This window comes from Pelecanus crispus, chromosome 6 (assembly GCF_030463565.1).
Source record: "Pelecanus crispus isolate bPelCri1 chromosome 6, bPelCri1.pri, whole genome shotgun sequence".
NCBI classification, from domain to species: Eukaryota; Metazoa; Chordata; class Aves; order Pelecaniformes; family Pelecanidae; genus Pelecanus; species Pelecanus crispus.
In genome coordinates this window covers 36,394,974-36,407,415 of record NC_134648.1, presented here as the reverse complement: position 1 = coordinate 36,407,415, position 12,442 = coordinate 36,394,974, and the positions used below count along the sequence as shown (strand labels likewise).

The window sequence follows — 12,442 nt, the reverse complement described above, 5'->3', positions numbered from 1 at the left end:
AACTCTGAGAGAAAGCACATTATCTGCAGGGACTTAAAGCAGTAAGCTGGGCCATGACATACCGCTCCCTGGTTTTCAAAAGGCAACACAGGCATACAACAGCATTTGTTGTTAGGCAGTACCTAACTAGCCAGCAGGACTAAGACTGTGGAATTTTGAGCCCATTTTGTTCAGATTTGAATGTGCTATCTGATCTCCCCTGTGACCACTACATTTTTTACCCTCCGTTTCATACTGCTGCTGTGCAGAATCAGAAAAGAGTTGCGAATTCTGAGAGCTGTTCAATGAATGTCAGAAATCTAATTTTTTTATTTGTGTCTTCCTATAAGACTACTTCTCACACATATGCACACTGCTACACATTTCAGAATTTGATGAACATACATGAGTGTTCCTGGGAGACAAGTTTTAGAAATAAGACTTCAAGATAATACTGCATCGTTCAATAGGTATGATGAGCTTTTGGAGACACTACACAAGTTAGTAATACCTTTGACCTAATACCTCTGACATCTGTGGGAAGTAAATCTGCAGTTGGGAGCTGTGTTCAATGACTTACACGTTGCAAGACAGCACACTGCACAATGTAATGGAAGAAAGGACTGCCACTTATGTTTTGTTCTCTCCTACAGGACATACAAGCACATCACAGTATTTTTACCCCTTAAAGGATGAAAAAGAATGAAAATAAATTATATCATGAAGCTCCATCTTGAGATCAGTGTAAAACAAAGAACCAGCCATGCCATCTTTCATAGCACTTTAAGGAATCAAAGTTAAGATTCGTCAGGTTATGCTCAAAGCAGGCCAAACATGGCAGAGTCTAGCAAGTGTGTTTGGAGAAGTAGCACTTGTATTCAGGAATTTCTTCTTTATCCTGCCTTCCTCCCAATCCCCATTTGTAAGGCAAGAAGACTTGGTTCTGCTTCTGAATAAAAAAGCAATTCATTTCTTATGATCACATCAGGTTCATACAGCTTACAATGTGCGTATGTATGGTAGAGATGGATGGACAGACACACACTTTTGGGGTCCAGAATTCAGGGATCTTGTCCACCTTTTGTACAAATGGTACTCTCCTATCTCCTGCATTAAGATGCCTCTCTAATTATTTTTATAAAAAAGCCTAATGTCTGTTAAAGACAATAGATGCCTTCAGTTTTTGTTACCATCTTCAAAAGTTTAGTGGTGTTCATAGAGTTCATAAACCTTGTAGCAGCTTCTTTTCTCAGCTTTGTGCTTTCCTCTTTTATTTAGGCCCACTGTTTTTATGTGCTTGCAGGAGATAGCTCAAGTTTCCCAGGGTGATATGAATGTTTTCAGCCAACTATGCAACAACTATCTGATTAAGATACAGTTAATCTCAGAAGTCCGCATTAATCCAATCCTCAAACATTAATATCTTTTCTTCCTACTTTTTTTTTAAATTGTGCCTAGAGTTTTGAAAGCTATGATTAAATGACCTTAGGGCAAAAAGAAAGCTCAGTGAATAGATAGCACACATACACACACACAGAAAAACCCCTACCCACCCACAATACATAGATAAACCATGTATCCTGAGGTGATTAGAAGTGCGTGTATGTGCATGTGTGCACATATATTTATTAGGATTGCCCAGATATTAAAGAGATGAACTCAACATGTACATTTGTCTTAATGTTTACTGAGCAAAGAAGAATAATTTGTCAAATTATTAAAGTAATTATTGATGTATTTTCTTAGCTTCTATTTAGAGTGTCTCAGATATTAGCCTAATACCTAAAGACCTCAATTGTTTTCCATTTCATCTGCCTGCTTACACATAGTTTTGATTTAAAGAAATTAAAAAACTTAACCTTTCTCAACTACATTATTTTGCCCAATACAGAAATAGCTAAATGGATAGACACGCTGTAGTGCAGTGCGATCTGGTGGACCTTGCTGTTCTTTGGCCATTAGTGAAAGATTTATATAATCCACCACACCAAACAATATGCACTTACTTTCTTTGGTAGTTGGGGTACTCTCTACTTTAAGATACTAATAGCTATAAACAAAACAGCTTTTTAAATCAGCACAGAAAGTTAACATGAAGAATATATATATGGGCCTATTAAAAGACAGTAGATCCAAGTTCTGAAAACTAGAAAAAGATGTGGGCAGATAGGAAAGCCAGCTTCCCTACATTCATTAGAAAGCACAACATCCACACCGTTTGTCAGTGCAGCAGATCAGGTCTAGCCAGGATTGAAGTTCTTTTTAAATGAGACAGTACCCTACAGTACTTACAAACTAACCACCACAGTCATTTTGCTAGTAACTAAATAATATGAAATTAAATATGATCAAAAGAAGCCTTTCGTTCCACTTTCAAGCTCTAACAGATTACATTCAAATGAAAAATATATTGTTTGATTCATTAGTCAATTATCAACAGTGCACAAAATTTATAACAACAAAGTCCATATAAGTCAGCTTCATCAGCATTCTGGCTCAAGAGGAGATCCTTTTTTTGAAGTGAGGAAAACAAAAAAACCCAGGCTTGATTCATCTATTTCTGTTACAGGAGCTTGAAAGAGATACCAGGGAGACTGAGGTGTCAATCTGAATATGAACACACAGTATAGTTACATAAATAAGATGCATACATGCACAACAGTCCTCCTATTTGTATGAATGATTAGCGTATAAAGGCAGCACACATCTCTTCTGCAGCTGAAGAGTGCAATCCCCAGTGGTTCAATGCCCCCCCAACAGAGTTTCATCAACAGGGCTGCTTGGGGGCACATTTCAGCCAAAAATAAATAAATTAGCTTCAAATAGTTCATACAATAGATCTTCCCTAGGGCAACTTCTTTTGACCAGAACAGGTTTGGGAAAGGTCACATAGGCATTCAACCAGCAGACCAGGGGATGGAGGGCAGTCATTTCTTCAGCCTGCACAGCCAGATCCAGAACTTTGCCGATTTCCTTTACCAGATATAGCTATTTTTCATAATTAGGAGCCAAACTTGTACATAGGTAGAAATACAACCTAAGAACACATTTAAGAAAAGGAATTTTCCTGCGTGCCTTTTCAAATAAACTATCAATGTAGAACTCAGGCTTAACCCAATGACGCTTGTAACTGGGACATAAGATACCCTTCAAGCAAGCTATATGACAACAGTGATGTTTGCCTCCTATCATCTTAAAATACAGTCCATTTATTCAGCACCCACAGTAGACAGCAGTTACTACAGCAAGTAATTTCCCTGCACAGATTTAGAGAGAACTTTCTTCTGTAAAAGCAGGTGGCTCATAAGTCCGGGGACATTTAACCGGAAATCATCTGGGTAGCAGCCGGGAAAACCTCCCCGTCCTCCTCCACTAGGATTCTGCACCAGAGCCAGAAGCAGCAATCTGACAGGAGGAGATTCAGCTTTCAAAATCCAGGCTGTCTGCTGACATTGCCTAATGGCATGCTACTGTTACACAGTTGTAACAACTCTCCTAGGCAGCAAATGGGAATTGGAACAAAAGCATGTGGAACATGATATAGAAATGATCTCCTGACACTGCCTCTTTACACTGGGTATTTGTGAACTAGAGGTAAAAAAAATAATCCTAAATTAATGGGAAAATTAAATATTTCCTCTCCTGGGTTTCTAAACCCTGCTGAACTACTTTCAAAGGAATCTGGAAATCACACTGTTACTACCTCGTACTTCATACCATGTGTTACATAAAACCACTCACATGAAAACATCACCCCTGCAAACTGTTTTCTCAGATTACAGCCCGTTTAGTGAGTCAGGACAGACACAGAAAGGCTTTTCAGGAAGCAATGAGTATTATGAACAACACTGATAGACAAACAACATTTTCCTTCCTGTGAACAAAAGAAAGGCCTACAAGCTGTCACCATCCTTTTCAGTACGAGCTTATTGTACGGACTTCATAATCCTTTCTCAGAGATGCCGTCAAAATGTTGCACAACAGCAAACAGATGACTCAATTCATTATGACCAGTGCATTCTAAAGCCTATTTTAAGATAGTTTTAACCCTCCAGAATTATCCAGAGGGTGTATGTATAAAAGCTATATAAACAAAGGGCATACTTTTGTTTTACATGAATATGAAATTAGGCTAGCAAAGTTCCCACTACAAGAGACCTGAGACTTCAGCAGCCTGGTTTAATCATAACCTTCTTGCTTGGAAGTTCTTACAGAGTGTCTAATTCTCTTTGAACAGAATATATATCCACTGGAAGCAATCTCCTATTGCATATAAATATTTGATGGTTCAGTAGGTTTCTGCCAGCTCTAAAATTTCACTTCCTAAGAGGGAAGTTCATGTCTCAGTTATTTCCACCCTGCCTTTTGGCATTCTGAAAGGTCTGGTTTAAAACAAAGCTTCTGTGTCTGTACCTATTTAAAAGGCTTCAGCTCATACAACAGCCACAAGCAAAACCAATTCCAATTGCTACCCCAAGTCTGTAGTCTCAAGGTGTCCTTTGCATAAAATGAGCCAAGAAATATTTTTTCTGACGCTAATCAAGCAGCCACCTAATTTCCCTTTGATAGCCATTTATAACTTTAATCTCTTACAAAATCCAGTGCGCTTGACCTGAAGCAATCTCCAAAAACGTCAGTATCAGGTGTTGGGAAACATTTGCACTGTGGCTTGCATCAGAGAGGAGACAAGGGTGTAGCTATTGCGGTCTGCCACTCTGCTGACAAACCCTGCACAAGTTCTAATTCCCTTCAGATAAGCTTAACCCAGAAACAGTCCTGATAGCAAGAACACAAGTAGGCACTTACAGCCATAGGAAGTCATAATACCAAAACAGCTCTCCTCAACAAGAAGCACCTTGTGCTTTAGATTGATACACAAGTAAGTAGTTATTACATTAGTTAACCCAGACAGGTAACACTTGAGAGGAAGGGAGAGCAGAATATATCAGAGATTACCGAAGTCCTCTCCCCCTCCCTCTTAGCAGCTACAAGAAACTAACATCAGACCAGCTCACTTCTTCATATTCAAATGAAAGATCCGATTTTGTTGTATTTGACTTTAGTGCCTCATTCCCTGCTTTTCACCAGGTGGTTTTACAATGGAAATTTCCACCTTCCATCCAAAAATAATCCCCTGCACCATATTCACATAAGCATATACCTCCCATAAGTATCTTGGTCTTGTGAGTCCACAACGAGAGACAGGAATAAAGTTTCAAATGAGAAAGTAGTAACAGATTCTGTGCACCATAAAGCAGATCAAAACCCAGCTCGTTACCTAAAATTCCCTCTGTCATCTCCCTTTGTGCCTCTCCCCAGTAACTCCTCTCCTTCAACACCATTCATGGTAAAAAAGTAAAACAGCATGTGATCTGAACTTATTCCAATCCAGAGTTAATTTTATGGGTGCAGAAATTCAGCTAAGTCATGTACTAAAACTAATTTTAGAATATAAAAATATCAAGGATGAAGGGCATTGCCGTAAAACCAAAGAAATACAAAATCCTCAAGAGGTCTTATTTGGCCCTTAAATCTCATCTCCCTTTATTGAAAGATTAGGGAAAAAATAAATCAAATCAGGTTTCCTGATCTGTATCAGCATAACTTAATTTTGTAGATGTATTTAAACTAAACTGCTAAGAGGAACGATTACTGTTAAAGCACCTAGTGAACTTTACCCCAAATTAACAAGGTTTCTTCTAAAGCCAACTTCATGGATAATGCGCAACCTGGAATATGCACCAGCCGAATGGGAGAGGAAAAAACCCAAACAAACATCAAATCAACGATTGACACAAAGCTTTTCATTCCAAAGCAAAAACAAGCAAATGGTGTCCTCCATCAGCCTGGGGAAGGGAGGAGAATCAGAACTGACCTACTGCAAGGAATGCTCCAACTCCATGTACTTTCACTGTTGGCATTTTTCTACTAACTTCTAAGGCTAATTGTAATCATGCAGATATCAAAGGGTACAACATTCAAAAGGATAAACCACAACTGCTGTCAGAGCACACTCCCCCACTTCCAGGAGCTTAGCTTCCCATGCTCAAGGCGAGCTAGCTGATGAGGTCCATGGTGAAGAAGCAACCTAGAAACAGCCCCAGTGGAGGCCTCCCCAGAATAGCTCTCCTCCAAAGCCTCAGCAGGGCTCCTTCAGCCTGCCTGGTTATCAGAGTCAGCTCCTGGCTGCCTTCCCTCACAGAGCGGAGCAGCACCTGCCCTTGGTGCATTCTGACAACTGGCGTAATTTCAAAGACTCTCTGCAAATGCCAGTTATGACCAGTCCATTTGACTGTGCTTTGATTTTTGTCAAACCACTGGTCTTTCAAGCTAACCAGTCATGGCTAATTGACATTTGAGAAGTAAACAAGAATAACCGAGTCTCTGGGATCTCTATCTATCTCTGTATAAATAAAAAGAGGTCATTTATTCTAGTTCCAGAAATAAGCTGCAGTACTACATAAGCATGTTTTACTGATTTTATTAAACAGAGGTGTTTGTGCATACTTGTGTCTGAGGGAAAGAAAGGAAAAAGAAGAGGACTGCCATTTACCTGTTCTGTTTCAGAGAAAAAAATGCAGGGAGGGTATGCCTGGGTAAAAAAAAAAAAAAAAAAAAAAAAAGACATTCCCATTTCTGCTTTGTGTAGGGCAGAAGACTTAGCTATTAGTCTAACATCTTTACGCTATATCCTAACTGATTTTTTTCCTGAGAATGTTCCTAGCAAATTAATAGACTTAGCTTTGACAGTACTGACAGCAGATGTGATTAGAAAGAACCCATGAACAGCAGCATTTCTCATCTCAACAATGCAGAGATTTAACTAAAAAACATGCTGCTTAAAATGCCAGCAGTTATTGAAAAGTTTGTCTGTCTCCCATTTCAACTTTATCAACAGCAGAAAATACAGGAAAGACGCTAAAAAAGACAGATCTTGATGTTATCTATACAATAAATTTAGACTTTATTGGAATTCTACAGATTAGTAGAGCCAGTCAAATATCTCTAAACTAGAAAGTCTTAAAGAGTTTAAAATACTGAGCTTTGAAGAGACACAATTGAGGTAAGAACTCGTGCAAAGCTAAACTAGATACTAACCCAAGAATATGGAATTCCCAACAGATCTTGTTTCCAACACAAAGGGATCTTTGTCAAACTACAGTCTGTATGTCCAATCTTAATTCAAATATAGAGCAAGCAGAACAGTACAGTTTATCAAAATCTTCAGGGACATAGGCAACTCTTTAAACACATATTTACTGGATGGGCTGATGAAAATTATTTTCCCAACACCACAGCTGCAACTCTTGCCAGTCCACATCTACTGAACCGCAGCACCAATGCTTCATTATGCATACCTTGGTGCATAATTGAAAGACTATTCGTCTTCCTCTTCAGCTCTTCACCTGAGAAGATTTTGAGTGGGAAAAGGGGAGATATATGTAGAAGAAGCTGCTTCATGATTTATTGTTAAGACTGAAACTAGCCATATGAGCAAAGCTCATACAGCAAAGTTGAATTGCTAGTTTTTGGCAGCAGGTGTCAGTAGGAGTCCAATGTTTTTAGGCAAAGCAGGAGTATCTTCAGTCACATGGAACAGCTCCATTCCTCTTTTAGGGGAGGCTACACCCTTCTGAGCCACTACACTGACCTCCTGAAGCTTATTACCGAAGAGCTTTGTTCCAGTCAAACAAAAGACTAGCAACATGATGGTCATTCTCTTTGACAAGTCTAGCTCTACTTCTGTCTGTAGGCCACATGTCTCTGCAGTCCACTAACTTGTCAAACCAGCAACTCGGATCCAAACTTTGTTAATCCACACCCAAGTCTGACTAAACTCAGCAACCCAGCCACATCCAGCTCTGCATAAAGAAGGTAAAAAAAAAAAAACCAAACCAACACCACACACCCAAAAAAAAAAAAAAAAAAAAAAGAGGAACTCAACAGCTAAGGTTGTTCCCATGTTAGGAACAGCAGGGGTGCTCTAAGTCACCTCAAAGGCTATAGTAATTAACACACAGCTATCTATTACTTATAAAAATCTGAGAATGGTCTTTCTCTCCTTCAAGTAAGAGGACTAGGCAACACTCTGGATTTAAGTTTGATCAGATTCTCTGCCTCATCTGCAGCAAACAGGAGAGGTCCAAGAAATTCTCACTTTAAAGAACATCTATACTTTGCATCTTCTATAGCTTAGGTCAAGTGCATCTGTTGCCTATCTTCCCCACTCCTTCCCACTGAAAGTCCAAGAGCCTCCACATATTGCACCCATTTCTCTTTACTGCCAGAACAATATACAGCCCTGCATGCTTTGTACCCTCACCTCCCTCATGCCAGGGAGTTATTGGTCTCTATTTTCATATAGCACTTTTACTTCTTTGGTGAGATGGAAGAGTTCTTTATGGTATTAATATTTTAGTATCCCTTAGGGGAAGCAGCAAAGCCAAAAACCAAACATCATCAAGGTGAATAAAAAAACCCCACAGGCTTAGTCAGTTATATTTTAAATTATCCCTGCTACAGACTTGCACATCCACCCTTTTTGGCTTGGGAGCTGGACTCCTGCTACATTAGCTCTCCTCCTGAGTATATCCTTGAGCTACTACCAGCACATAATAGTGTTCTCTCTGCTTCTAATAAGGGGATAAAGTCAAGTTAGTGGCTCAGATTAATCTCTGACAGTCTGGTACAGAGTGGTGATACCATCTGCCTCTGAGCTCCCTCCTCATATTTCAGCTTAAGCATAAACAAGCTGTTCATTGGCAGCCATCATTTTAGGCAGCCAAGAATTTATCATACCACATAGGTACAGTCACAGTCTCTTTCAAGGGAGGGATTCCCCCCCCCCCCCCCCCCCGAAAAAATAGAAAATGGCATAGCACCTCAGGACGCTACAATAGGACTACGGAAGAACAGAAATTAGGGTGAAAGGAACAATAAAATTCCCTCCCAAAGATACCAGCCAGTGAAAGAAAAATGCAAACCAGTGCAATAAGAAGGAAACAAAGGTCTAGTGTTCTCACTCTGATGTGGCTTGAGCACTTTCAACGGATGTCATTAAATCAGGCATACAAACAGATGAAAAGCCAATTGGTTGGTTGCTATTCAAAGTACTAAAGTATGTACACATAAGACTAAAACAAACAAACACAGCGCAGTGCTCACATCTTACTACCTGAACACTACATTTTAGAGGAGACTTCAGAGCATCTTCATTTTATGCAGGTCAAATTGAATTTGAATATACGAATGGCAAATGAATAAATCAAACTTTACAATTTCAGGCAAACAGAAGAACCTGGTCACCAGAAATCTCTTCCATGTTAAACAAGTGATGGCAATTTTATTTGAGAGTTACTGTTAATACAGAGTTTTCATTACAGGAACACTGCCTCCTTCCCCCATCTATACTTCCTTAGAGGCCCAGAATCCACCCTCACTCTTCTACTGGGAAGCATCATTCCACAGCTGGCCTCATGCCTGGTTCCAAGCTTGTAATGACAAGGAAAATCATGTTTACAGCACTCCCTCACATCCCAGTGGGGAATGGGGGCATGCAACAACAAACACTCCCACACACACAGACCCTATGGACACAAATGCTTCGGAAGTAGCCAACACGTACGGAAGAACAGAAGCCCTATATCTTAGAGAAATCTTATTTCTTTTTAAAGGAGAAACCTGGTCTGCTGCAGTATTTACCTGCTCCTGGAAAAGAAGCAACAAGGTGCCATGAAAACTATTAATTCTTTTAACAGATACATAGAATATCCAAGTTGATAATGAGAATAATACTGTTGCTCTATTGCCTTCTTTAGCGTACAAGAAGAAAATTCATGGTGTTAGAAAGCAGCTAATGTTTTACCGCCAGTTCAGCGTACCACAAGAGTCCAAGCAATGGCACTATTATCACAGTACAGACAAAGCTATCCTGCCAGCTCAGGGAAGAAAAACAGACAACCCATACACAAAACCAATCATTCATTAAATTTCCATGAACAACAGATGTGCACAATACAAAGACTACATGGTAGTTTCCTCCTCAATCTACAGCCCTACCCTCAAGCAGATTGTCTTTGCAAGATAAACGACCCCTCTGTGTATGCTGGTGACTGTCATTGTTTCAGGATGGGTCTTCACAGCAGAACCTGTTCATAAGAGAGCTGCAGAGATTTAAGAAGCAATAAAGATCAACACTGGCTTAAAAAAAACCCCCTACCCCAGTGGAAGAATGTGTCAGCAATAGGACAGTGAAACTGCAGGAAGAAGAAATCCCAGAGCCTTTAAAAATTGTAAGGTGACAGCAAGAAAGTATCTCCATGTGCATTATTGATTAATGAGTAAGGAGTCCATAAGCAACTAAACAGTTAAAGTATTTTTTACCTTCTGCTTATTTTTTAGTTTAACTTGCTTCATTTCTATCCCCAAACTTTTTGTTACTGGAATTCAGAAAGGGCTTGTATCCTCCTTTCTTTCTACCTTCTCCAAGTTCCTCTTGAAGTGAGCTTGTGTCGTGCAAATGAGGTTTTTTTCTGTTGGTTTGGAGTTTTCTTTTTTCCCCGCAAAAGAATCCTTACAAAATGGAAGTACTAGATTCTGAACTTCATGGAAGAGAGAACCCCAATCCTTCCAGTATAGAATTCTGTCATCGATATAAAAATAAACTGCTGCCTACAGTCTTGCCTAGAATAACATAACCTCCTTTCAAATCTGGTAACTTGTTAGTTTAAAATAAACTCTAAGCACAGTAACATCCAGATCTGCTTTTATTCCAGTATATAAGACCTCTTTTAGATACCCTCTTCTATGTTATAGATGACGCTCACCAGAGTTCAAATATTGCCAAGGACGGCATACATCTCAACTTTGCACAAAACAAGACAGGAAAAGAATGCCTACTCATTTGATTGCAAACTGGGACTTTTCAGCTTGCAAATCATAAGACATGCAGGATAAGCCTACAGGGCTGCACAGAACAATAGCTTCTGTTTTAAAGAGGTCTTATAATTCAGAATAAATTTGCTAGAGGGTTATTAGGTAATTATCTTTCCTCTGCATGCATCTAAATTCCACTAACACTCATCACACATACAGCAGATAACACAGTTCTTTCTGTAGTCCACTCCTGCAATCCATCCCCATCATATAGTTTTCCGTAACACTTTTTAAAGATTCCCAGAATTCAGCTTTACAAGTTTCTATCCCTCATGTCCTGTTTCTAATAACTGTGATAGTTTTCTGCAGTTCTCGGCTTGTAAAAGCAATAGATGTGAGAAGTCGAAACACCAATAAGCGCATGGATTTGTTTAAATGACAGTAGCGGTAACAGTGAAAAGACCAGAAACAGCAACTTTCCATTCACACAGCGCTATTTGCGAGTGCTTTACAAAGCAAAACTTCAGTCAAGACCTCATACGCAAATCTGAGGATTTCTCCAGAAAGTTCTGAATCTCATCACTTGCAAGCATACAAGTATCTTAGGAACAGGGCAAGTAGCTGGTAATGAATATGGAAAAAGCAAACGCCTGATGCAAGAGATGGAGGAACACAGTCAAGGGTATTACTTGACTGGATACGCTGAGCGCACGTAACGCTTTAAAGGGCCTCAGGCTTCTCCAGCTTTTCTGAAGTCAGCGCGGGCACAGCACGGACTCCGCCGGCCAACGACGCGCTCCCTGTGCCAAGCCGGGAGAGGCGGGCACAGCCGGCTGTCGGTGGGACGGCGGCGGGGGCGACCCCAGCTCCCTTTGTTACGGGCAGCGCCGCGAGGCCCCGCCGCGGCCGTGCGCTCCTGCGGCCCCGACGGCACGCGCACGCGGGTACGCGACAAAGGCAGCCTCTCCCGGCGCCGCGGGAAGGCAACGGCGGCGGGCAGCGCCTTCCCCCCGGCACCGGCGGCTCCGCGGCGGTTTCGCTTTCGTGATTCTATGATTCACTGCACCCCACCCCACCCCACCCCACCGCCGGGCTCGCAGCAAGCGGCTGAGTCACGCCTGGCCGAGCTGTGAAAGGGATGCCCGGACAGGGAAGGGAGAAGATGAGGGCAGCCCCGCAGTCCCCTCCGCCACCCCCACCCCACTTCCCCCCCCCGGCGCCGTGCCTCACCGAGCCCGGCCAGCCGCTCCACCAGCCCCGCGGCGCGGAGGGTAGCGGGGCCGTGATCCACTCCCCGCCGTTTCTGCGAGACAAAGAGAAGGGGGATGCGTTAGCCAGCGCTGCCCGCAGCCAGGTACGCGAGCCCCGCCGAGGGGAGGGGAGGGGAGCCGAGCGGCTGCGGCACCCGCCTGCCCGCTCGGCGGGGCGGAGGGCGCCTCCTCGCCGCTCCCGCCTCGGCCGCGATACCCACCTGCCCCCTGGAGAGCGGGGCTCCCACCAGCGCCACGGAGTGCGCCTGCTTGGGCAGCTGGAGCCCCACGTCCGCCTGCTTGCGGAGGAGCCGGGCGAAGCCGTTGCGGAGGGCCAT

General features: G+C 41.9%; 1 protein-coding gene across 1 annotated transcript in view; it reads right to left on the bottom strand.

Annotated features, from left to right (window-relative positions):
* ARG2 (arginase 2) overlaps window positions 1-12,442 on the bottom strand; it is a 23,286-nt gene extending 10,844 nt beyond the window's left edge. The window contains exons 1-2 of the mRNA XM_075713400.1: window positions 12,326-12,442; window positions 12,085-12,157 (exon numbers count right to left, since the gene is read on the bottom strand). Coding sequence (XP_075569515.1) covers window positions 12,085-12,157; window positions 12,326-12,442 — 190 coding nt within the window. The remainder of the gene's footprint in view (window positions 1-12,084; window positions 12,158-12,325) is intronic.